We start from the raw sequence: 27,284 nt of genomic DNA, 5'->3' as shown, positions 1-27,284 counted from the left end.
CAGATAACTTCCATCACCCATCAGAAATGGGAGCTTGTCTTTGCGAAATAAGGGTGTCTGTTTCTCTGTTTATTTCAGAGAACGTCCTTGTCTTACTATATGCAAAGCCACTTCCAAAGCTGTCTTTTGGTTTTTTGGTTTTTTGGTTTCCATGCGTGCTGGCCACGTGTCTTTGTTATGATTTCCAATGAGCGGCCCTTTCGACCAGCTGCGTTTAAAGGTCTAACTCTTATGTATCTCCCCAAATAGCCTGTGACCACGTAAGTGTGCTCCCAGTCAGAACTCCCAGCGATCACGCCTTCACTGAACGAAAGCTAAGAAAAATGTGTGGGTTTCTTTGCAACCTTAGAAATAGACAAGGACACGGAGAGAGAGGATTATGCTTTGCAAGTGGCACGAGTACAACCCTAGAATCAACATTTTGCTCAGTCGCCCCTGGGTGGGCTGGGAACTCCTCCCAGCTGGGCTTTAACTTCACTGCTCCTCATTCCAGTGACTTATTTTCCAGGTTCAATAGCATCCAGGCTTTGTCGGAAACCTCGTTTGCGGGACTGACCAAGTTGGAGCTGCTTATGATTCACGGCAATGACATTCCCAGCATCCCCGACGGGGCTTTGAGAGACCTCATTTCTCTCCAGGTAAACCCCGGGCATTTATGAACAGCGCGACTAGCAGCCTCTAGGACCCGTCGTGAAGAGGGGAAGCTGTAGAATGTTCCCTAACAATGATTTAAGTGGCCTTTTTTTTTTTTAACCTAAGAGACGAGCTTAATGTCATTACGTTCCTGCCCTTTGTTCTGGTTTCTCTTCCTGGTTGTGGGTTGGTTGGTTTTCAGGTTTTTTATTTAATCTTAGACAGGATTTCCCGTCCTCCCTGTCTTTGTAGGTTTTCAAGTTCAGCTACAATAAGCTTCGAGTGATCACAGGAGAGACCCTGCGGGGGCTCTGGAACCTCATAAGGCTACACATGGACCACAACAAGATCGAGTTTATCCACCCACAAGCGTTCAGCGGCTTGACGTCCCTAAGGCTACTTCACTTAGAGGGAAACATGCTTCACCAGCTGCACCCCGCCACGTTCTCCACGTTCACGTTTCTGGATTATTTCAGACTCTCCACCGTGAGACACCTCTACTTAGCCGAGAACATGATGACAACCCTTCCCCCCGGCGTGCTTCAGAGCATGCCGCTTCTGGAGAACCTTTACCTGCACGGGAATCCGTGGTCCTGTGGTTGTGAGATGAAGTGGTTTCTGGAATGGGATGCAAAGTCGAGAGGTAAGGACAGGAGAGCGGCTGCGTGACCCTTAGCTGCCCAACCTTCACCTCTCTGGACAGATTACGTTCTGCGCCATTGCTTCGTCTTAGGTCGGGTGAAATCACGTCCTCAAACCAGTGAGGCAGGAGATGATATCACTGAAATGTCAAGACAGCTCCGTGGCATAATTCAAACGCATGGATCCTTTATCGAAACCTAGAGCGATTATCATTTAATGAGTGATCGACAGTTGGCTCTGGTTGGCATAGCAGGCATGTTTGGAGGATTCTTTTCGACCTTGGGTTACAGCTAGAGGTTGGATTTTCCATGCATCCTCGTCCTACAGGAAGTGTTCAGGGATGCTCGGAAAAGAGAACGCTGGGCTGGCTATGTGATTATTCTTCTGTGATGGGGGATACAGGTGTTCTGTACTGAACCAGAGGGGGGGAAAAAAACCCAGGATTGATAGGTAGAAGTTGCAAGAAAGTAGATTTTGCATCAAAATAAGAAAGATTGTTTTTCCTTTTTTCTTTTACACCCCCTTCCCCAAGCCCCACGTTGAAACCCATCCTCAGAGCCCGTTGAGCTTATCCTACCTGAGTCTCGTGGCTCATCTCCAACCTCACAGCCACCAGCCTGGGTCTAACTCCTTTCTCCTGTCTCTGAGGAGGCAAATGGAGTGCTCTGAGTAGGTCTTTTTCTTTTCGTTTTTTAAAAACATTTCTTACCTTCTTATTTTATTTATTTATTTATGTTTGGCTGTGTTGGGTCTTTGTTGCTGCGCGTGGGCTTTTCTCTAGTTGTGATGAGTGGGGGCTACTCTTCGTTGCGGTGCGCGGGCTTCTCATTGCGGTGGCTTCTCTTGTTGCGGAGCACGGACCCTAGCCGTGCAGGCTTCAGTAGTTGTGGCGCGTGGGCTCTAGAGCACAGGCTCAGTAGTTGTGTCTCGCGGGCTCAGTAGTTGTGGCGCGTGGGCTCTAGAGCGCAGGCTCAGTAGTTGTGGCTCGCGGGCTCAGTAGTTGTGGCGCGTGGGCTCTAGAGTGCAGGCTAGCGCAGTGCCTACCCTCCTGCGATGGGCTGGTCCCGCTGTTCCCTGTACTCACTCTGCTCTGGCCACACTGCGCTGCTTTCTGTTCCAGGCACCGTCTGAACTGATTTGTAGCTCAGCGTCATTGGACCTGGTCATCATCTACCAAGAAAACTCTTCTGTTAGATGTTCAAGGGTCTGGCTTCTTTTCAGCGTTCAGATTTTCACTGAAAGCTCTCCTCCTCTGAGAAGTCTTGCTACCCTTAATTTCAGCTTAGCCTCTCAGCCTGTGGCCATCGAGGAACTTCCAGCCCACACACCTTAGGTCACAATTTTGTTTTCATATATATATATATATATAACATGTATGTATATATTTTCTTTTTCAGATTCTTTTCCGTTGTAGGTTATTTACTGAGTAGAGTTCCCTGTGCTATACAGTAGGTCCTTGCTGTTTATCTATTTTATATATGGTCCTGTGCATGTGTTAATCCCAAACTCCTAATGTACCCTCTCCCCCCTTTCCCCTTTGGTAACCGTAAGTTTGTTCTCTATGTCTGTGAGTCTGTTTCTGTTTTATAAATAAGTTCTTTTGTATCATTTTTTTAGACTCCATATACAAGCGATATCATGTGATATTTGTCTTTCTCCTTCTGACTTGCTTCACTCAGTATGATCATCTCTAGATCCCTCCATGTTGCTGCAAATGGCATTATTTCATTCTTTTTCATGGCCGAGTAATATTCCATTGTATATATGTGTCACATCTTCTTTATCCATTCATCTGTTGATGGGCCTTTGGGTTGTTTCCATGTCTTGGCTGTTGTAAATAGTGCTGCAGTGAACACTGGGGTGCATGTGTCTTTTTGAATTATGGTTTTCTCCAGATATATGCCCAGAAGCGGGATTGCTGGGTCATATGGTAGCTCTCTTTTTAGTTTTTTAAGGAACCTCCATCCTGTTCTCCACAGTGGCTGTATCAATTTACATTCCCACCAGCAGGGCAGGAGGTTCCCTTTTCTGCACACCCTCTCCAGCGTTTATTGTTGGTAGGCTTTTAACGATGGCCGTTCTGACTGGTGTGAGTTGGTGCCTCCCTGTCGTTTCGGTTTCATGGGCCGCAGTTTCCTTTAGGCGCGTGCAGCGGCCAGGTGTCTTTCCTCCACGTGGAGATGCTGAGATTCAGGTTCTTTCATGGATGGCTCCACTTTACATTTGATGCCAGATTTGCTAAATCAGGCAAAGGATGAGGAAGGACAGGTATACTGACCTCTTAATTTTCTTAATCAGAAAAGACACACGTCACCTCTGTTCGTATTTCAGTGCCCAAACCCCTCTGGGTCCAGGACAGGCTGAAAACCGTCATGTCCCAGCAGGAACACTACACGCTGGTGGTGGAATCATGAAGCTTCGGGGGGGTAGAGAGCCGTCGCAGCCATTCTGGAGATACACGCCTGTGCCTTTGTGTGCCCATTATGTCTGCATATGTTTGAGTGTGTCCATATGTGTGTCTGTGTGGTATGTCTTGTATTTGTGTGTATGTGTGTTTGGGGGGGGTATGTCAAACCATCCTATTTGCATCTCAAGATGTTTATTTTGAAACTCGAATAGAGAACTGCATTCAGAGAAGCAAAAGTAGACATAGTGACGTTGGTTGGAAGGTTTATAATACTCCGGGTGACGGCAGTTTGGCTGTTTTATTCCCAGCGCGGATGGAAAGAAGTGGACACGTGCCACGAAGACTGTCAGAAAGCATCCTAGTTTTCTAGTCTCCCCAGTTACGACTACAGAAAAGCCCCGAGACGTCTAGCAGGGAGGAAACATAATGTGGTTCTATAGGTGTCAGTTCGAGGAACCTTTGTGCCCTTTAATAGACGTGTCAAGTAGGACGTTGGGTGTGGGACTCATAAGAATGAGTCTGGGCGGGAGAAGCACAGCTGGAACTCATCACTGGCGAGTGAACGGTAACTGAAACCATGCACGTGGGCGAGGCCATCTGAGACCTCGGCACAAGCAGGGAAAGGGCCGAGACCGACTCAAGGAACACATCATCCGTAACGAGTTGGGCAGAGAAGGAGGAAACAGTGAAACAGTCAGTGTTGGCCAGAGAAGGAGAAAATTCTGGAGGACTTAATGTGCGGGAAGCCAAGAGTAGAATGTGAATCCAAAAAGTAAACACTGCCTGAAATGAATAATTCTAGCAAGAGAAAACATAATTATAAAAGGTAGACACGATACGATCCATGCCAGCTGTCGATCCTATAACCTGGAAATATATTCACGGGTTGCAGTGACTTCACGTAGATTCTCCTGGGCCCTCATAAAAGGTTACTTGTCTAATACGTATGAATAGCCATTCTTTTTTAACTTAAAAATACCTTTTAGAAAAGTACTCATCACTCACCGTCCGGAAGTTCCAAAACCCCGGTGAGGTACCACGCACTGTGCTAAACTGACTTCAAGTCAGAGGTGACGTCACAGAGCGAGGTGGGTGAGGTCCTAAGTCGTGGTGGAAGTGCATCCGGGTGATAAAGATGCAAAGGCGTTAACCCTCTGGCCGTTCTTTGCGTCACTGACTCATAGCATGTTTGTGTGTGATTGCGTGTTTCAGGGATTCTGAAATGCAAGAAGGACAAGGCCTACGAAGGGGGTCAGCTGTGCTCCACGTGCTTCAGTCCCAGGAAGCTGCACAAACAAGAGCTTCAGAGGCTGCAGGACATCGCCTGTGAGAAGCCTTCTATCGAGTCCCCTCTGAGACAGAACGGGAGCGGGAGTAGCGAGGAAAATCAGAGTCAAGAGCAGGACGGCGACAGCCCATCCTCCCTGCAGGGCTTCCAGTATCCTGTATGGAACGTCTCTCTGAATATGAGCGACGAACACGGGAACACAGTGAACTTGGTCTGTGACATCAAGAAGCCCGTGGACGTGTACCAGCTACACTTGAACCAGACAGACCCTCAAGAGATAGAGATAAACGCCACGGTCGCCTTGGATTTCGAGTGTCCGATGACGCGAGAAAACTATGAGAAACTCTGGAAGCTGATTGCCTATTACAGCGAGGTCCCTGTGACGCTACACCGGGAGCTCACGCTCGGCAAAGACCCCAGACTCGGCTACCAGTACAGGCAAGACGCCGACGACGAGACCCTCTACTACACGGGCGTCAGAGCCCACATCCTGGCAGAGCCAGAGTGGGTTACGCAGCCGTCCATACACCTCCAGCTCAACCGGCGTCAGAGCACGGCCCAAACAGTGCTGCTGTCCTATTCCTCTCAACATGCTGTCACCGTGTCCGCCAAAGACGCAAGGCCGTCTCGGAGCAGAAGCTGGGTAATGATTGAGCCTAGCAGAGCGGTGCAGAGAGCCCAGACCGTCTTGGAAGGGAGTCCATGCCAGCTGAGCTGCAACGTGAAGGCTTCTGAGAGCCCGTCCATCTCCTGGGTGCTCCCAGATGGCTCTGTCCTGAAGGCACCCATGGAAGACGAGGACGGGAGATTCTCCATCCTCACCAGCGGCTGGCTGAAGATCAAATCCACGGAGCAGTCAGACGCTGGTTTGTACCAGTGCATCGCGCAGGTGAGGGATGAAATGGATCGAATGGTCTATAGGGTCCTTGTGCAACCACCTGTCACTCAGCCCCCTGACGGACATACCGTGACCATTCAGAAGAGCCCGGGGGAGCCGGTGACGCTGCCTTGCAATGCTCTGGCCATACCTGAAGCCGAGATCAGCTGGATCCTTCCAAACAGAAGGATAATTAACGCCATGGCTAACACGTCGCACACATACATGTTGGCCGATGGAACTCTTTACATCCCAAAGGTCCAAGGAAGCGACAGTGGTTACTACAGATGCGTGGCTGTCAACCAGCAAGGGGCAGATCATTTTACGGTGGGGATCACGGTGAGTAAGAAGGGATCTGCCAGGTCATCGAAAAGAGGCAGACGCCCAGGTGGGAAGACCCTTTCCAGAGGAAGAGGAGATGTCGTGGAGGATGAAGGGGGATCTGGCCTAGGAGATGAAGGTAACACCATGAGGAGAGTTCTCCATCCAAAGGACCAAGAGATGTTCATCAAAGCAAAGGACGATGCCATCGCTGGAGGTCAGAAAACCAAGAAAGGGCGCAGAAAACTGAAACACTGGAAGACTTCCGAAAAGGAACCAGTCGCAAACATCGCAGAAGGTCGCAGAGTGTTTGAGTCCAGACGAAGGATAAACGTGGCAAACAAACAGATCAGTCCAGAGCAGTGGGCAGATATTCTCGCCAGAGTGCGTGGGAGAAATCTCCCTAAGGGAACAGAAGTACCCCAGGTCGTTAGAACCAGCACTCCGCCATCAGAGAGTCTGGAAGTGACACCCCTTTTGCCTGCAGCTGCTCCCCGCTCAGTATCACCTGTGCAGACCACAACCAGTGCAGAAGAGTCCTCAGGAGATGTCTCTTTATTTGGCAAGGAAGAGCAGGTTTCCGGCACTGTTTCTTCCACCAGGATGGCTCTGGTCCAGTCTGGCCACGACGGAGTGATTCTTGCTGACCCCGAAGTGACAAGCGCACACCTGGAAGAATTGATTGATGAAGAGTTTTCTGAGAAGACCAAGCCTGCAGCTCCCACTGCAGTTGACTCGAATTGGGCTACGGCCACGACACCGCTACCTGTGCCTTACGAATCTTCTACTCTACAGACCCTGGATATGGTCCGTGAAGAGCCCACTGACAGAAACATGGCCACAGAGGGCTGGTCTACACTAGACGCTGGGTCCATGCCGGGGTCTCCGTCCAGTGAGTATGAGTCGCCACTGGATGCCATCTCCCTGGCGGAGTCCGAGACCCTGCCATACTTTCACCAAGATCTGGAGACAAATTCACAACCAGGTGAAAGTACGATGAAAGGACACACCTCCGCACACGTTACTCCAGTGCCTGCCTCATGGGTTGCTGACACCAGGACCTCTGAGCCATTTGAAGATCCCATTTTAGGGGACCCCGAAGTCCCAGCACAAACAGCTCTGCAAGAGCAAACAGAGAGCCCCGAGCTTGTGAAAAGTGGTTTAAGCACTCAGGGCCACCCACGGATTCCCAAGGGCACAGAGGAGAATTCTCAGACACTGCAGGAAGGAGGTCTGCGAGAGAGAGACCCCAAACGCTCCAGAATTCCTGAGAGTAAGAGGCAAGGCATCGAATCCACCACGCTGCCGGACTCAGCCCTGGAAGCCGTGACGAGCATCACTGCCGTGAAGCACCCCAAGGGAACCACACTTCGCGTTCTGCTCGACAGGGACACCAGCACGGTAGCCATGATGAGGCCAACCCCAAAGGCCACGTCCCCGTCAGCGCTGACCACTCATCCTTCCCGAAGGAGACCCAGTGGGAGGAGGCGATTGCGCCCCCACCGATTCCGGCACCGGCATAAACAAACCCCGCCCACGACGTTCGCCCCAGCGGCCACGTTCTTGGCACCACTGACTCAGGCACCCGAAGTGAAGACTTCAAGCCAAGCGGAAAGCTTGCTGGTTCCTACATCTTGGGTTGACAGCACCGTTGGTACCCCAAGACTGATGGACGTGGAGAAGCATGCAGAACCGGTATCCAGGGGCACCCCACGCAGGAAACATGGGAAGAGGCCAAAGAAACAGCGATACCTCACCTCTACCCTGAGCTCTATAGCGTCTGTGTCCAAGCCCAGCCCTTCCCCAGAAAATAAACATACAAACACTGTTACCCCCAGTTCAGAAGTTGTACTTTCACCCACCACCGTTTCTCTCACAACTGGAGACCCACGTGAGATAACCAGAGTGGAAGATGACAGGACAGCCGCCACCGAAGCACATTTATCTCATGATAAATTCCGAGAGACAATTCCAGTCACAGACGAGCCTGTATCGGACGGAAAGGAAATTAAGAATTACGATGTCACAAACATCAAGGACTCTAAAACCAACGGTCTGGTCCCTGGCGAGTCAGTCACTCATGTGGCCTCACCTTCTGGGGCCGAGGTCTCCAGTGTGGGAGTGTTTAAGGAGGCATCCCCTCCTTCTGGCTTTCCAGGAAGTGCAAGGTGGACTCCTCCAAGGGCAGCCCAGCCTGGGCGGCTACAGACAGACCCACCTGTTACCAGCTCTTCAGAAGCTCTTACAGACTCACCCTTTTTAAAAGAGTCGGAGGACCTAGGTTTTCCTTCTGAGTTTTCACCTTCTGCCGCAGTCTCTGTGCTCTCGCAACAGGAAGAAGTGGTCCCTTCAACTACTCTCGCCATCCTAAAAGTAGAGGCATCTTCAGGTCAGGTGGAAACCACCATCAGTGGTCAGAGTCATCGTGAAACCACTCCAGCCACTCTCCGTTCTGAAATTAGACACCGGAATGAAGTCTCCACACGTGCCCTGGTGGGGGAACCAGCAACCCCACTCCCACCCACGACTCGTGTGTCTCTGGCTGAAACCACCGCAAAGCCCACACCTCTTACGTCAGAAACACTGCCAACGTCAGACGCTTCCAAACAAAACATTTTCTTCCATTATGCTGGGGGGACCCCAGCCACCGGAACACCTTCAGTGAATAACGAAGGAACTCAGCATGGATCGAAGCCAAACGAATTATCCACTCCCTCTTCCCACCAGGACAAATTTACCTTCACTCCAAAGCAGGAGTTGCGAAAGGAAGCCTTGGACGGTACGACCAAAAACGGCCTTCCCGGGCGTCCAGATACTCACCACGAGGCTGGGAGGGTCCAAGGTTTCCACCAACCAGCCAGAGTCGCTGCCACAGCGGTCCCCCAGAGAGGAACCGTGAGGCGGCCACACACGGCCACAGAAAGCTCCTTTAGATACGTGGTCACTCGCCAGCCCCACCTGACCAGCAGACCGGAAATCACTGCATATCCGTCCAGGGATCCGCCGGAGAATAGGCACTTTACGGCTCCGGTATTACCAAGTTCAACGACTCCTGTGGTTCCGTTGCCGAGGTCCAATCCTAGCATTCCTAGTAAGTCGACTGACCGGGGAACTGACCCATTCAATGGCAGCCCCACATTGTTTGGAGACAACAGCATCCCTGATTCAAGAGACCCAGCTGGCAAGCTTCCAGATTCGAGAGTCCCGTATTATCCCGATGGAAGAGTTCCTTTCTTTTTCAACAGGACCCTCTCTTTTCCACAGTTGACAGTTACTCCGAAGCCTCGGGTCCCCACCTCTCCTGCCCCAGGGACGAGAGGGAGAAAAGTCAACCCGGGTCCCTACAACAGGATACATTCTCAGAGCGTCACCCATGTGGACTTTGGTCCCCCAGCACCTCCTGTACTGCACCTTCCCCGGACCGTGACACCACCCTCCACAAACTTAAGAAACATCCCTCTGGTCTACTCCACCCGGAGCTCCATCCCTTTCATGACATCTTCTGCCCAGCCTTCCAGAAGCTTCCATCAGAGCAGCTCAAAGCTCTTCTCTTCCAGAGGGCCACCTGCATCCAAATTCTGGACGCTCGGGGAAAAGCCCCAGATTGTCACCAAATCCCCCCAGACCGTGTCCGTCACTGCCGAGACAGATGTCATGTTCCCGTGTGAGGCTATGGGGAAACCCAAGCCTTTCGTGACTTGGACAAAGCCGTCCACAGGTAGGGTGTTTAAACACCTGCATTTTAACCAGGGCTTGTGTAGGGGAGGGGCTTACTGGAGTCCGTGAGTGCAGGTAGAACCAGAGATTCCGGGCAGAGGGACAGGCAGATGGGATGGCAAAGGACATCTGAGAATCCGCCGACAGGTGTATTCCCTTACGAGCACGGGAAGTGGGGAATTAAAATGGGTGTCAGGTTTTAATGGAGTCATGGAAACACGTGCGAGCTTCTCTGGGTAGGGCATTCCTAACCGAGGCTCAGGGCCGTGCCACTCTTGCCTCTTCCCAGTGAGGTCCAGCACAGAAGTCCTCCACGAGCCATGTCGGGGTGCAGAGGGGCGTGAGGGGAACTGTGCCAACCCCTCTTGTCCTCGCGCTGGCTTGAAAGGTCAGTGAAGCTTGGTGTGAGCTCATCAGGCATTGCTTTGACTTGAACCTAGAGATAGGATCGTATGAGTCCGCTCGGGCTGCCGTCGCGAAGCGCCGGAACAGATGGTGCGGCTGGAACAGCACATGTATTTCCTTTCAGTGTGGGGAGGTTGAAATCCAAGATCAAGGTGTCACTAAGGCTGGTTCCTCCCGAGGCCTCCCTCCTTGGTGTGTAGACAGCCATCTCCTCCCTGTGTCCTCATAGGGTCGCCCCTCTGTGTGCGTCTGTGTCCTAATCCCCTCTTCTTACAAGGACACCAGTCCTGTGGGATCAGGACCCACCCTAATGACTTCATTGTACCTCCATCCCCTCTTTAAAGACCCCCAACTCCAAATACAGCCACATTCTGAGGTCCTGGGGGGTCAGGGCGTTCACATATGAATTGTGGTGGGAACGCAGTTCAGTCCGTAACAAGGCTCTATACAGTGGTCTCTACTTAGCAGGCTGGGACGCCCAGAGACCACTGTGCTTCATAAAACGACCGTCGGCTTTCCCGATGGCGGAAGAGATTCTAGGAGACGGAAGAAAGTAATAGCGGAGGGCCTACAGCCTCCACGAACGGACCTCCCTTTTCCCCTTTCTCTTCCCTTCTCTCTCAACATGGCTGAGTCCGTCAGGCTCGCATCCTGTTCAGAGGGTTGGGTTTTCTTCGGTTGCCATTGAGATAATCCAGGAAATGACAAGTGCTGCTATCACTAGAGAGAACTGCACATTCCCTGCTTATCTCACACATGTTGGCTGTGCCCCAGTGGTGAGCAGAGAGCACTGAGCACGGGGAACTTACCAGCATCTTGATCAGCTCCGCATTTGACAGCAAACGCTTTCGTAATGCTCTAATAAGGAACTTGCTTGAAATAGCAAATGGGGAACACCACGGGGTTTTCATTCTAGAAGGACTGTGCCTTCGAAGGAAGGCGTGTTCCTCCCCTGGGAGATCCCGTTTGCATTCATCCTTAGGGTCTACCGTACCCTATGCCATTTAGAGCATCCCTGGACCACGCCCCCTCCCTAGACAGTCACGCACCTTCCTCTACCTGACCAGGAATCTGTTTCTACTGCTGGCTTCTCCTTTGTTAGCTAGCTCCAGTTTTCAGAAAGTTCTTCCTCATTTCATGCCCAAACCAGACAGTCTCCCATCCTGCCAGCGTTGTTTTCTGGAGCTGCACGATGTCTCTTATTGTATTGAACCTTTTCTACCCAGTAAACCAAATCATCTCATCGAGTGCTAACAGGAGGCCACCTTCTACCTGCCCATCGTGATCTGCAGGCGGTTTTAGTGGGCCTTCCCTCCCACCTGAAACCCAGTGAAATAGACAAGCGCTTTGGGGTCCCTGCATCATAAAATCCCTCAGTGGGGAAGTGGTCGAGGGGCAGCAGGAGGCCTTCCACGCCCACAGTCACCTGTCATCCAGGAGGGCTTGGACCCAGACCAGAAGGACCTGCATCTCCTCGAAGGCAGGGAGGTTATACTGTCGTCAACCAGCACCTGTTTCCCTATGAGCAGGTGGGCTGGGAAGACTCACCTGCAGTACCCCGTGCACGACGGAAAGCCTTGTCGGGGGAAGTTTCAGGTAACTTAGGAGGTCGAGGACACGAATCCGCAGCACTAGGGCTGGGAACAGCGTCCAGGGTTCCAGGGTTCCATGCAAAGGCAGGACTCCCAGCTTAGAGAAAATGACTAGGAAAAGAAGCAGAGGAGTTTGTCAAAACTAAAATGAATAGCCCACTGACGGGCGCATGGACCCGGGAACCGAGCAGCGTGGGATAGGGTGAGAGGATTGAAACTCAGGGTTTGCTGGGGCTTTTCCCAGTCTTTCAATATAGGATTTGTTATTATTCAGGTAAGGTGAGGCTAACAGGTCAGGAGATGACTGCCACTGAAAAGACACTTGGTCGCTCACGGTTGCCAAGAGGAAGGGGCACAGCACACCAAGCGGGGTTACACGGGGAAGCACCAGGGTCGGTCGGGAGGCAGAGGGAAAGGGGGAAACCAGACGAGAGCCTTTCCTGTGATTTTTGCAGGAAGGAACAGGTGAGGCAGGGCGAGCGGGGTTGGGACGGCCTGGTGTGAATAATTCCAGCAGGTCCTGGGTGCACGGGCTGCCCTAGTTGTCTGGTACCTGTCCTGGGGGGATGAGGGCAGGTGGATGGTGGCCCAGAGTATGGGAGCCTCTCAGAGCAGGGAGTGGGGGGCAGGCTCTGGATGGGTGAGTTTGCATTTGGAAGGGGGGTCCTCTGCTATATCTCTAGGAATTGGCCATCCCTGGAAGGTCAGCAAGGCCCCAACACGTCAAAACATCAGAAACTCTTGATTATTACAGACCCCGACTGTGGCAGAGTCCTGAGGGATGGGCTATAAAATACAGGGGGTGTAGGCAGTGGGGAGAAGGACGGGCGTGTGGACAGCTGTGTGCCCTCTGACTGCAGAGGTGGGGCTGTCAGGCACCGTCAGGAAGCCTGCGTCAGCCTGCAACTCAACCAGACGGGGCACAGCACGACCAGCCCCGTGTCGCTCTCGGGACCCTGGCCGGACAGAGGCAGGCGGTGACTGAGAACCTGGGGCATCCCTGCAGCCGACCTGGGGACCTCAGGAGGACAGCCTCCACGCGGCGAGGCAGAGGCTGAGCGAAGTGGGGCTGCCTCTCCAGTACCTAAAGTAAATGAAGAGGCCACCCTGGGAGACCCTGGGGTTCATGACGGGTTCTGGCGGCTTCCAGAACCCTCTCTGAAAACCATGCCTGCTGCCTTGGCCTGAAGGTGGCGTGTGCCCTGATCTGGGGATTAGCGTAACATCCACGACGAATATCAGAGGCACTGGGGGGTGGGTCTTTTTTTTGCTTTCACTGTCTGGACATAAAGAGGAGAATCAGATTAACTCATAATCCTTGTTTCGCCCTTTGGCAAGACCGTGTTTGCCCTGAACCTGACGGTGCCTGTTTTTGGTTTCCAGGGGCTCTCATGACCCCCAACACCAGAGTACAGCGGTTTGAAGTCCTGAAGAACGGCACGTTCGTCATCCGAAACGTACAGGTGCAGGACCGCGGCCAGTACCTGTGCACGGCCACAAACCTGCACGGAGCAGACAGGATGGTGGTCCTGCTGTCGGTCACGGTGCAGCAGCCCCAGATCCTAGCCGCCCACTACAAGGATGTCACCGTCTACCTGGGCGACACCATCGCCATGGAGTGCCTGGCCAAGGGGACCCCAGCTCCCCAGATCTCCTGGATCTTCCCCGACAGGAGGGTGTGGCAAACCGTCTCCCCCGTCGAGGGCAGGATCACGCTGCACGAAAACCGGACCCTGTCCATCAAGGAGGCGTCCTTCTCAGACAGGGGCGTGTACAAGTGCGTGGCCAGCAACGCCGCCGGCGCGGACAGCCTCGCCATCCGCCTGCACGTGGCGGCCCTCCCACCCGTCATCCACCAGGAGGAGCTGGAGAACATCTCGCTGCCCCCTGGCCTCAGCATTCACATCCACTGCACCGCCAAGGCCGCGCCCCTGCCCAGCGTGCGCTGGGCGCTGGGGGACGGGACGCAGATCCGCCCTTCGCAGTTCATCCACGACAACCTCTTCGTCTTCCCCAACGGGACCCTCTACATCCGCAACCTGGCACCCAAGGACAGCGGACGCTACGAGTGCGTGGCCGCCAACCTGGTGGGCTCGGCACGCAGGACCGTGCAGCTCACCGTGCAGCGCGCCGCCGCCAACGCGCGCATCACGGGCACCTCCCCGCAGAGGACCGACGTCCGCTACGGGGGGACCCTCCGGCTGGACTGCAGCGCTTCCGGAGACCCCTGGCCGCGCATCCTCTGGAGGCTGCCGTCCAAGAGGATGATAGACGCGCTCTTCAGGTACGTGGCGCTCCTGCCTCGCCAGCAGTCCCGGGGCTCCTGAGCCTGTCTCCCCTCTGGGTGCTGGGGAAACCTCCTCATGGGGTCGGGCAGAAGAAGGAATGACTCCTTGTCGGCAGTGCTGACGCGCAGATGTTGCTTCCTGTGTGGGCCGGGTCGGGGGCATTTCTTTCTCACACGATGCAATCTTGTCTTTTTTCTTTGTTTCCCGCCCCGCCCGGGGGCGGCATGTGGGATCTTCCTTCCCCGCCCGGAGATCGAACCCTTGCCCCCGGCACTGGGAGCGCAGAGTGTTGACCACTGGACCGCCGGGGAAGTCCCAATCTTGTCTTTATCAGTTGAGATGCAGAGCAAACACCTAGCCCTTAGCCCTGCTTTTCTACTCCCCGCCTCCAAAGAAAGATAAAGCAATAGCTTTTGTTGTCATGCTCGTAGTTTTAACTGTATTTAAATAATTAGATAAAACAATTTCTTGTCTTATTCTAATCTCAACAAAACACATAGGAGCTTCAGGTCGTATCTCAAAATGTGTTAGCAATAGAAGGAAAGGAGATAAAACAAAGAGATTAAAGGCAAATGGCGGTACAAAGGTAGCACATCTGCAATTCTAAGAGTTCATCTTGGCTAGGAAAAAAAGCACCTTGCCCTGCCCCGTCTTCAATTCGCAGATGTATGACTCTAGAGCAGTGGGTCTCAACCAAGCGGGATTTTGTCCCCCGGGGACATTGAGCCATGTTTGGAGACATTTTTGGTTGATGAGACTTGGGGAGCAAGGAGGGGATGCTACTGGCATGTGGTGTGTACAGACCAGAGATGCTGCTGAACACCCCACAGTGCACAGCACAGCCCCACGTCAGAGAGTCGTCTAGCCCCAAGTATCAGTAGTGCTGACGCTGAGAAATGCTGTCTTAGCAAGGAAAACTATCATCTATCTATTTATCTATCTATCGTTTATTTTTATCTGTCTTCACCTATCTGATATCTATCGTTTATCTATCTGGTACCTTTCCATCTGCCTGTCTATCCTCTATTCTATGTATCTATCTGGCATCCCTCACCTTTCCATATCTAGCTCAAACCCTTTACCTATTTACCAATCATCTGTTTTTATATATCTAGCATCACCTGTCTGATATCTATCGTTTATCTAGTATCTTTGCATCTGCCTGTCATCTATTCTATGTATCTATATATATCATCTGTCATTTATCTTATCATCTATCTTCATCTGTCTCTAGCTCTATCTACCTACCTAGCCATCCATCTTACCTCTCTCTCTATCATCTGTGTCTATCTGTCTATCATTTTTTTTTGTTGTTGTTGTTGTTGTTGTTGTTTGCGGTACGCGGACCTCTCACTGCCGTGGTCTCCCCCGCCACGGAGCACAGGCTCCAGACGCGCAAGCCCAGCGGCCATGGCCCACGGGCCCAGCCGCTCCGCAGCATGCGGGATCCTCCCAGACCGGGGCACGAACCCGCGTCGCCCGCATCGGCAGGCGGACTCTCAACCGCTGCGCCACCAGGGAAGCCCTCATTTATTTTTATCTATCTGTCATCACCTATGTGATATGTATTATTTATCTCTATAGTATCTTTCCATGTGTCTCTATCATGTATTCTCTGTATATCATCTGTCATTTATCTCTTCTGTGATCTTTCTCTATCTCTAACCCTCTGTCGCCTGTCTGTCTATGGAAGTGGTTCTCAACTAGACGGTTCTGTCTACCAGGCCTGCACTCATCCATGTCTGGACACATTTTCAGTAGTCACAGCTCGTGGGGAAGGGTTGATACTCTTTGATTAGTGGAGACCCAGGAGGCTGCTCGAAACCCCACCATGCACAGGACGCCTCACCACGGAGAGTCATCCAGCCCCTGCTATCAGTAGTGCCGAGGCTGAGAAACCCTGAGGTAGACCCCAAAAGCCACTGTCTCTTTAATAAGTGTTTCAAGATGCAGAGGAAAGAGACAGTGATTGGCAACGGGAAGCAAAGACACATCCGTGGCGTCATGTTGGAAACCCCCTGGCTTGTGGTGCGTCTCCAGCCCACACAGCCTGGCAGCTCAGACAGGAACCCACCTCGGCGCGGGTTCCTCCCTGGGACGTGACCCAAAGCAGCGCCCAAGGCTCTGCGCAGCTGTGTCTGGTCTGCCCAGTCTCCTTCCAGCGCAGGAGAAGGGCCAAGTCGCCGTATTTTAGCTTCAGATGGCTGGGTGGTGCCTAGTGAGCCCTGCACCGTCGATCCGGAATACCACATGCCCGGTTTTCCCCGCAGTATCTTCCAGCTGAGCCGGTGTCCTGCCGCGCAGAGGGTTGTTTTCCATCGACACTGGCGAGGCTGAGGCAGTGCTGGCTGAGCACTGAAGGGAAAGAATGTAGTTCCGGTGTGACTTGGGGCCATGCTACTGGTATCTCTCTATAAACCATAAGCCACAGTCTCTGTAGCTTCATTATTCCTAGCTTCTGGCTAATGACATTCTCAGAAAAGTGTAATGAAACAGCCCATGTGAGTTTTTTAAAAGAACGGGCTGTTTGCCCTGCCTACACACTGGGACTGTTGTAAAACAGGGATACTGGACTTTCCTGTCTCGAAGCTAAGTCTCCTGTAATGTGTAGCCATGCATCTTTTTCAGAGTCGCTCTGCTGATTCAGATAATGACCAAGGTTAGGATTTGCTGCTATAGGAGTTTCTAAATGTTTACAGACATGTGCTACTGTATAGACTTTTGGATTCTAACTCCAAGACTCATTATAATACCTCTGTCTGCTCCACGCCTATCGAACGACCTACTGATTCAGGTTGACTGGACTCTCGCTCGTGGCCAACAAAACACGTGACGTGGTCCTTGTTGGTAGGTGCTTTGATGAACGATAATCAGGCTTGAATTCCATCATAGGCAGACACTTCTCTTTTTTTAAATCAGTGACACGGTTCCAGACGTGCTATTAGAATGACACAGTGTGCAGGAAATATTTAGGGGTAATAGTCAAGCTCTCCCTGCAGATGCCAGAATTATAAGTAATTGAGATTTTCAATCTGGACACGTTTAAAGTAGGAACCTCCCAAATCTCTTCGCCCCGTTATTCAAAACATTAGTTCTGCGTTGCTGGAGGACATACCGATGTATATTTATAAAAAGGTCACACGCCTAGTGAAGATATTTCTGTCTTTCTTTCCATGTTGCCTTTTTAAACTGAAGATTCTTTCTCGAATACTAACTCAGCAGTGTGTGAGTTTAGGTCTGCCACGTGGAGAAACGGAAAGTCAGCAGGAGGGTACGAGCTGGTGAGGGTCATGACGCTTTCGTTACAGATTCTAGGGAAGAAGCTTGTACACCAGTAGCACCAAGTTCTGAAGAATCCAATCGTAGCCTCGAAACTCTGGGCATAACCACAACTACGCGATCCATACTGTAGCTGCTTTGCTGCCTGTTTGCCTCATAATGGGATACAACATCATAAAAATTGTCAAGAGTAAACATCGTCTCTAAAACTTTTAGGAAAAATGTCACCTCTTCCTAAGGTTAATGCACATTCATTCTGTCCAGGACGCTAGAATTTTCTCTGCTTTTATCATTACAACAAGCTCCACGCTGACAGCAGGCAAATATTTGATCCACACACGCCCACACAAACCGGGCTGATGTCTTAGACTGCGTTTCACATCTTCGAATCAGAGGCCAGGCCAGCCAAAGGTCAGGCTCCACCGGGGAGTTCTTAACTGGTAAATAAATCACTTCTGCGTTTGGATGGCCGTCCCCTCCGGGCTGCAAAATCCATCCAACGTTTTTGAGCGGCAGCCCTGTGCGCCCAGAGTTCTGAGATCCACACGTTTTTGTTTCGTTCCGGTGACCTCAAGCCGGGAGAGACAGCGTTCGGGAGACTGACATCTCATTCTGTTTTCTTTCTCTCGGTCAGCTTTGACACCAGGATCAAGGCGTTTGCCAACGGGACCCTGGTGGTGAAATCCGTCACGGACAAAGATGCGGGGGATTACCTGTGCGTCGCCCGGAATAAGGTGGGCGATGACTTCGTCATGCTTAAGGTCAACGTGGTCATGAAAGCAGCCAAGATCCAGCACAAGGAGGAGAACGACCACAGGGTCTTCTATGGGGGCGACCTCAAAGTGGACTGCATGGCCACCGGGCTCCCCAACCCCGAGATCTCCTGGGGCCTCCCGGACGGCAGCCTGGTCAACTCTTTCATGCAGTCCGACGACAGCGGTGGACGGACCAAGCGCTACGTCGTTTTCAACAACGGAACCCTCTACTTCAACGAGGTCGGGTTGCGAGAGGAAGGTGACTATACCTGCTTTGCCGAAAATCAGGTTGGCAAGGATGAGATGAGGGTGCGCGTCAAGGTGGTGACCGAGCCCGCCGTCATCCGGAATAAGACGTACTCCGTGGTCCAGGTCCCCTACGGGGACGTGGTCGCCGTGGCTTGTGAGGCCAAAGGGGAACCCACGCCCAGGGTGACCTGGCTTTCTCCAACCAGCAGGCAGATCCCCACCTCCTCCGACAAGTACCAGATATATCAGGACGGCACTCTCCTTATCCAGAAAGCCCAGCGCTCGGACAGCGGCAACTACACCTGCGTGGTCAGGAACAGCGCCGGGGAGGACAGGAAGACGGTCTGGATTCACGTCAACGTCCAGTCGCCCAAGATCAACGGGCACCCCAATGCCATCACCACGGTGCGGGAGGTTGCCCCGGGAGGGAGTCGCAAACTCATCGACTGCAAGGCGGAAGGCGTCCCCACGCCGAGGGTGCTGTGGGCCTTTCCCGAGGGCGTGGTCCTGCCGGCCCCTTACCATGGCAACCGCATCACCATCCATCGCAACGGTACCCTGGACATCAAGAGTCTGAGGAGGAGCGACTCTGTCCAGCTGGCGTGCATTGGGCGTAACGAGGGCGGGGAAGCCAGACTCATCGTGCAGCTTACGGTCTTGGAGCCCGTGGAGAAGCCCATCTTCCACGACCCGGTCAGCGAGAAGATCACCGCCATGGCCGGCCACACCATCAGTCTCAACTGCTCGGCAGCCGGGACCCCGACGCCCACCCTGCTGTGGGTCCTTCCCAACGGGACGGAGCTGCAGAGCGGCCACCAGCTGCAGAGGTTCTACCACAAGGGCGACGGGATGCTCCACATCAGCGGCCTTTCCTCCGTGGACGCCGGGGCGTACCGCTGCGTGGCCAGGAACTCGGCGGGCTACACGGAGAGGCTGGTGTCTCTGAAGGTGGGGCTGAAACCCGAAACGAGCAACCAGTACCACAACCTGGTCAGCATCATCAACGGGGAGACCCTGCAGCTGCCCTGCATCCTCCCGGGGGCCCGGCAGACCCACTCCTCCTGGACGCTGCCCAACGGCATGGTGTTGGAGGGTCCCCAGGTCCGAGGACGCTTCACCCTTTGGGAAAACGGTACCCTCACCGTGCGCGACGCGTCCGTCTTCGACAGGGGCACCTACGTGTGCAAGGCGGACACGGAGTACGGACCCTCCGTCGTGAACGTCCCGGTGATCGTGATTGCCTATCCTCCCCGGATCACCAGTGAACCCACACCTGTCATCTACACCCGGCCCGGGAGCACCGTGAAGATGAACTGCTTGGCCGTGGGCATTCCCAAAGCCGAGATAAGCTGGGAGCTGCCGGACAAATCGCACCTGACCGCGGGGACGCAGCCCCGTCTCTACGGGAACAGGTTTCTTCACCCACAGGGGTCGTTAATCATCCAACAGGCCACCCAGAGGGACGCGGGCTTCTACAAGTGCACCGCCAAAAACCTCCTGGGCCGTGACTCAAAAACAACCTACGTCCACGTCTACTGAAACCCCGGGAGCACACCCTGGACTCCACGGCCGCTGCTTCCGAAGTTAGAACGAAGCCTCCTTTGGGTTCACAGCGGGGGCCGGAGAGTCAGGGCTCTAAAAGGATTTGTCCCGGGACACGGTGGCCCCCTCCGGCTTGGGTTCGAGGCCCACTGTCGACCTTGACCTGTGCTCGTTGACGAAAGGAAGCAATGCAGACACGGGAAGCGGGTGTCGGCCGCTCTGGGGGACTTCCTTTCATGTTTACAGGATGCTGTATGCTCTTGCCTTCCATTTCACAGGACTTGGGCGCAAATTACAAATTCTGCGTTGCTGGTACCATCCTGATGCTTGAACGGGCGTCTGTAGGATATCTAAGGAGCCTTCACTGCAAAGAAGCTGTCGAGGTTCACAGTGCCTTGCTACCCCCGCGGAAGATGCATGACCTAGTTAACCCGCTGCCGTGTTAACATGATAGAACGTTCTAGAATGAGTATCCGTCTTTCCGTTACTCCTTCTGTCACTTCAGAACTGCAGTGTGCCCGACAAGGGCTGACAACCAGAGGGGTTGTTTGTTTGTGTCTCACGTACAAGTGTCCTACAGTACAGCTCCCATTTTATAGGAAAGGACGCTTTCTCCCTGGAACTCACTTTTTATATAGTGTTTTATATATATATATATTTTTTTTTCTTTCTAATCAGACGATGAGAGTAGAAAGAGAAAGACATACTTTCTGTCTCATTAAAAATAATAAATTATTGGTCTTTACAAGGTTTGTATACATCAGACCAGACACGGAAATGCAATTAAAACCAGTTTCCTTCCCGACTTCCTTTGAATTCATAAACCACTGTTATGTTACCTTTCCCAGCGACCCTCCGGTAGGGGATGCTGAGATATTGGATTTCCCTGTTGATAATAAAATGTATCCGGAGAGAGCCGTGCGGGACCGGGGAGACCACAGGAGAGGGAGGACAGAGCGAAGTTGTGACCGCACGGAATAAACCCAGAGCCTTCCAGAGGAGCCCAGAAATATCTTTCCTCCTGTCAATTTGTGTCCTCGAAAAATAGATCTGTTACTTCCACGACTGCTTTGCTGTATTTTTAAGGTCAAACTAATGTACATTGGATAATAAAGTAATATTTTCCAAAGAACCAGGCAGTCATGACAGTGATATTTTCAAGGGCAAAAGCCACTTCAAGTGAGTCTGCGCTTAGATCAGATTGGTTGAAAAACTGCTTTTATCCACCACGTTGGAATTATTCTCTTCTCTGTGAGTATTCCACCAGCAAGGAAACTTAAGTCCAAGCTGGCAGCTCCAGCCGAGTCTGTGACAGGAAGGTGAGGTGGGACCGGCTCCAGTGTGAATCAGGATTACTGGAGGCTGAAGAAAGAGCGCCACAGCAGTCCTGCAGCCAGTTTTCTTTAGGGAGGAGACATCTCGGGTGCCTATAGCAGTATTCCTCAAATATGCACTCTTTGGCTTCCCGCGAGAGGAAGGAAAAAAGCAAATGCAAGATAAATATTGGGCAAGCATGTGACTTTTGTCCGTGCTGCCAATCTGGAAAGAGTGGCAGTCACTGAAGGGAAAGAGAGCTTGGGTTTTCAAGACTGTGGGAAGCACGGACACTGTCTCACTCATGAATCCGTTTATTTGCTTAAGGGTGACTACACAGCCCCTTGGGGTGTGCCAGGTACCGGGATGGGCATCAGGGTACCCTGATGTGTAGGAAGCACATGCTGCTTGAAGAGTTCATCCTCCATAGACAAACCCTTCATCCAGGACAGGGTTTCTCAACAGTAGGACTACAGACATTTGGGGCTGGATCATTTTCTGGGGTGAGGGCTGTCCTGTGCACTGTAGCGTTTTTAGTGGCATCTGTAGGCTGTATCCACGAGATGCCACTAGCATCCTCCCCTCCAGGGCTGACAATCAAAGAATGGCTCCGGATATTTTCAATGTCCCCTCATCACCCTTAGCTGAGAACCACCACCGTAGATCTAGATACAATTTGATAGATAGATAGATAGGAAGAAAATAGGTAGATGATATGATAGATAAGACAGATGAATGATAGATAGATGAGGTAGATAAATAGGTGTGTGGATGGATGGATGGATAGATGATTGATAGCTATGTACATAAATATAGATGATATGATTGATAGGTAGACAATAGATGATAAGATACATGAAATAGATGATAGAGATAAGTAGATGATATATATGTGGATGGATGGATGGATAGAGATGATTGATACATAAATATATAGTAGATAATAATAGCTAGCTAATTAAGATAGATTGTAGACAGATACATGACATACATGATACATAGATGGATGATAGGTGACTGATAGATACATCAGTAGATAGTAGATAGATAATAGCTAGATGATGATGGTGGTGATGATAGATTAGATAGATGATAGATATATAGATAGGGAAGGTAGATGACAAATGGATGGATGGATAGGTGCGTGGAGAGAGCCAGAGAGAGAGACCAACAGATTGAGTCTCTCATGCAAAGGCAGTCTCGTCACTCTTTCTGGGACTGAGTCACCCTCCATGGTGGGGACCGTCCTTCACTGTGGGACGTGGCTTCCACCCACTACGTGCCAATATCACTTTCCACCCTCCTCTCCCCCAGCTGGACAACCAAAAATGTCTCCAGACGTTGCCAGATGTCCTGAGTTGCAGAATCACTCCTGGTTGGAAACCACTGTGCTAGAGAAGTAAACGCAGCAAGGCATTTTAGGGACAGACTCATTTGGACTGACTGCCTCAGGAAAGGAGACCCAGGATGGCACAGAAACCAAGACATAGGCTGCTACATACACGTCACCTAGAAAAACATGGTAAAGCGTCTCACTGTCCCATCATTCTGGGTTCATGTAAGGTTAAGAACTGGTGGTAAACTTCTGTGGGTGAACTCAACATACATTCTTTTTTTTTTTTTGGCCACGCTGTGTGGCTGGCGAGATCTTAGTTCCCCAACCAGGGATGGAACCTGTGCCCCCTGCGGTGGAAGCACGAAGTCCTAACCACTGGACCGCCAGGGATTTCCTTCAACATACATTCTTAAGGGCTTGCCTTGTCCTGATGTAGGTGAGGTAGCATGACATGAAGAGGTATATGGTGGTCTACACTCTCCATCTTCTCAAAAGACATAAGACTACAAGTCAGGTTGCTACAAGGCTGAGACACTCAGAAGCATTAATGGTGGTTCTAGGGGGTGTTCCTGTCCCAGGGGACTCAAAGGCCACGTCATATGGAAGTCTAAGGGCTAGTTATTTGTGGAGAAGCCATTTTTACTGGGCTAAGAAAGAGGGATGTCTGGGCAGGATAACATGCATAGGAGGGAAGCACGGCTCTCCCTGCAGCAAAAACATTTCTAAGAAAGTTCTAGCCTCCAGCAAGGTGACCTCGGGTCGAGCAACAGATAAAAAGTAATAGGCGTATTTGGACTAGAGTTTAAATAAGTGTTTACTTTTTGGTTGAAAATGCTATGACATCATAGTTGGTTGAATAATGTTCTCCAAAAATCCATGTCTACCTGAAATGTCAGAAAGGGACCTTACATGGAAATAGGGTCTCTGCAGACGTGATGAAGTGAAGGATCTGAGCTGAGGTCCTCCTGGATGAGGGTGGCCCTACATCCAGTGACAGGGTCCTTATAAGACACAGAAGAGGAGAGATACACAGAGGAGAAGCCCTGTGAAGACAGAGGCAGAGACGGGAGGGATGAGGCCACAAGCCCAGAGACGCCCGGAGCCCCCAGAAGCTGGAAGAGGCAGGAAGGACCCTCCCCTGGAGCCTCCGGAAGGAACCGACCCTGATGACTCCTTGATCTTAGACTTTTGGTCTCCAGGACTGAGAGAGAATGAATCCCTTTTGTTTTAAGACAACCCGTTTGATATAATTGGTTATAGCATCCGTGGAAAACAAACACAAATCTTAAAAATTTTCTGGTGGATTCAGTCACAATGACAGGTACTCGAGTACTTTGAGATTTCGTCATCCTGAGTCTTTTAAAATAGTTTGCTCAGAATGGGGGTGTATGTGGTTTGAGATCATTCACTGCAATCACATACGGTTCTGTTGTGATTTGTAAATAATATACTAACGAAAAGATAGGGGGTTTTTTTCCTCCCAAACGTCTCACATCTGGTATATGTGCTTGTGAATCTGTGTGCCCAAGCACACATCCTCGCTTAGCAGTCAACGGTCACTCTTCGACTGCTCCCAGGTCCTCACCGAAAAACAAAACCCAAACCAGGCTTTCAAACCCGCTCTTTAAGATTTGGTGTGTAATTGCAGACGCAGCTCTCATTCTGAAGAATCTGGACAGGACTTCAGTCCTCGTGAGGGGTGACCTGCTACTGAATTCACGCTGCAAGATGCCGAGCCCTGCAGGAGACTTTGCGGCACTTCTAATCGTGTAAGACCAGACCAAGGATGGGCAGCGTGGTGAGTTCCTGGTGCTATTTCCATGATCCTTGCCACTTTTCTCCAGGGTTTAAAATATATAACTATGGTTTCCAGAACACGTTCACACACTGTATTCCACTGCAGCTTCCCCACTGCTCTTGGAAGAGGTGATTTCTGGGGAAGGGCGCATAGAGATGATATGGTTCCATCCTGCACCATGCGACATTGGCTGTGACTTGTCCATCCAAAGCCATGTTGCAGAACCAGAATCGAATCAGAACCAACCTGCATACTGTGCTGGGCTCCGCTCAACCATGAGGCTGATTAGAAGTTTATGGCAGAAGCAACGAAGGCTTGAGTCGCTGAGAAGTGGGCTGGAATTGAGGTTCTGCCCCTTAACAGCCGGGGGAACCTTGGTGTCGTCTACATCAACTCCCGCTTCTGTATGTGTCCGGTGGCACTGATGCCACTCACTTTATAGGATTACTGGGAAAACCACTGAGATAACATATGGATGGTGGAACCAAGGTCAAAAGTCATATTTTTAAAAATCCAACAGTTGTGCCCCCCCCCCAAGTAGGGTAGCGTAAATCATCGGAAAGATATGTTTTTGTTTTAGAAAACTCGCTAGGACACTTTTAGATTATGTAAAAAGTTTCCCATGGCTGAAGTGTCAGAAGGAAGTTGAGATAGAGGGCAAAGTAGTGAGGACACAAACGGGAAATCAGAATAGATAGAGATAGATAGACGATAAATAGATAGATGATAGTTACATTGATAGATAGATAATAGACGATAGATACATAGATAGAGATAGTTACACAGATACGTACGTACGTACATAGACACAGATAGATACATTGATAGATAGGTGACAGATAGATAGATATAGATAGACAGGTATAGTATATAATATATAAATGTATACAAATTAATATAAAATTGTATATGTGAATATGTATTGGAGTTCAAGGACTCACATGTAAGCATGCTATACAATCAATTTTAAATGACTGGCCGAACTGTTTACTACACAAAATATTTACATAAATCTCACACTCTGCTCACCACTGCCCGCCTGGGCCTGGTCCACACACCATAAAAATATCATACAGGATCCATTTGTCCCAGTTACAGCTTCTCATCTGTTCACAAAAACTCTTCCATCCATAGAAGAGAATGTCACAATCCTTCATGGTATCCAGGTCCTTTCTCACGTCCTAACATCACCTTAAAAGTTATTTCTTAGTTTAAATGTCTTTTCTCTTTGTCTTTGGAGTGTCTGTAGTGACACATGGAGAAGTAAACAGATGGGATTCCAGCTGTAGAGTCGGATAACCCAAAAAGTCACACAGAGGAGGGAACACATAACTTAGGGGACATTTTCAACCCCCAAAAATGAATTTTAAAAATCTTGGTCCAATTTTTTTGGTATGCCACTCACATTTTAGTGCCCAGAAGACATATTTTTCAGAAGCAATCCTACCACATTGTAGCCTGGATCTAAATCTGGCACCTAGATATCTCAATTCCTTCACTGCTAAAATGTTAAGAGCAATGCAAGTTCCCTGAGGCAGAGGTGCTTGGTTACCCGTCCCCCAAGCCTCAAGCACCAGCTGCCGGATGGCAGAATGTTGGTGGGAGTACAGCATCTCAGGCAGAGTCTATATTTCCCAAGATCCCCTGCTCGGAGGTGGGGTCACGTGACTAATTCTCACCAATGACGTGTGTCCCTTCCAGGCTGAGAAGGTGAAGATGCAGAGATGCCCTTCTGGCTCTTTTCCCATCCCCCAACTGAGTAAAGGGGTTACAAGGGACCAGGGAATGGAGGAACCACAAGATAGGAAGGACCTGAGTTCCTGAATCACCATGGGCACAAACACCTGGCATGGGCTGCCCTGTGGGTTCTGTTGGGCTCTGGTCTCCATCACCTTTCCTCTTATGGCCACCATGGCTCTCGAGGACCATCCTTGCTCTTGAAAGTGGAAAACCGTGCTTATTGTGTTACGCGTCTGCAAGCCTGGGGTTTATCTCAGCCGTACCATCGTCCCACGTGACACGTTAAGCCATAAAAACGCTGTGATGTTTAAATAAGATAACATTTCTCAAGGGCGTGCCATGGAAATTGTTTTTTAAAAAGTCATTAGTATTATTGTTATTATCATCTTGTTGGATTGATAGTGGAACTCAAATTGGCACAAGAGTGGCAATTTTCAAAATCTTTCATATACACTGTGACTTCAGCAACGGAACTTCCACTATTATGTCTTTATTCTAGTTCATGGGATTCCGTGGCCAGCCCCAATTCTTGCCGTCTGCGAGCGGCAGAGAAAGACTGTCTGAAGTCCAGCTCAACATTTCAGTTGTATTATTAAACGTGGCATACGTTAAAATTTTGTACAATGTTGCAGTGAAGACATCTGGACTCTGAGGACCCCTTTATCATTTAAGAGACAGAACGAGTAAAGTATATTTTAATTCTTACAAAGTCCTAGAAAGATTGGGAGTCATGATGCATTGTTAGTGAAAAACCCAATTCAGCGTTTTGTTATTAAAAAAAAAATGTGGACGTGCTGCTTTTGGAAGGAAAAAACAAGGCTATTTTCCATTAATGTCTGGCGACGTGCATTGAAAAACAATGACAAAAAAAACACCAACAAGCACATCTAAGAGAACTCATGTGTACCATGGAGGTTCCTGCAGTCTCTTTTTACTATTTTGTGTTGTATAGCATCTATGAAATATGTCAAAACAATTCAGTGATACATTTTCTGGGTCTGGGTGAAGAATTGGAGTTTATGGACTTCCTTGGCTCTGAATAATTATAAAAATAGATTCGAATAAAAGCTCTCTTTCTATTTTCTTTCTGAACGATGGCAG

The 27,284-nt window shown here is 50.7% G+C and overlaps 1 protein-coding gene and 1 long non-coding RNA gene across 4 annotated transcripts in view; both read left to right on the top strand.

The window, feature by feature from the left end:
• The window catches only part of MXRA5 (matrix remodeling associated 5), an 81,966-nt gene extending 60,851 nt beyond the window's left edge, over window positions 1–21,115 (top strand). For 2 of the 3 annotated variants that reach the window (XM_079909863.1, XM_079909862.1), the window contains exons 3-7: window positions 509–638; window positions 886–1,276; window positions 4,895–9,886; window positions 13,266–14,166; window positions 18,084–21,115. In XM_079909863.1, coding sequence (XP_079765989.1) covers window positions 509–638; window positions 886–1,276; window positions 4,895–9,886; window positions 13,266–14,166; window positions 18,084–19,992 — 8,323 coding nt within the window. In that variant the 3' untranslated portion in view covers window positions 19,993–21,115. Of the gene's footprint in view, window positions 1–508; window positions 639–885; window positions 1,277–4,894; window positions 9,887–13,265; window positions 14,167–18,083 lie in introns of those variants that run through there. The other variant, XM_079909864.1, reaches the window with a different exon arrangement.
• A 3,205-nt stretch (window positions 21,116–24,320) lies between these two features.
• Window positions 24,321–27,284, top strand: part of LOC307179975 — a 33,992-nt gene continuing 31,028 nt past the window's right edge. The window contains exon 1 of the long non-coding RNA XR_013825628.1: window positions 24,321–24,443. This is a non-coding gene — a long non-coding RNA (uncharacterized lncRNA). The remainder of the gene's footprint in view (window positions 24,444–27,284) is intronic.

This window comes from Stenella coeruleoalba (genome assembly GCF_951394435.1).
Source record: "Stenella coeruleoalba genome assembly, chromosome: X".
Lineage (NCBI taxonomy): Eukaryota > Metazoa > Chordata > Mammalia > Artiodactyla > Delphinidae > Stenella > Stenella coeruleoalba.
The sequence above is the reverse complement of the archived record's forward strand: the minus strand, read 5'-3'. Positions and strand labels throughout refer to the sequence as shown.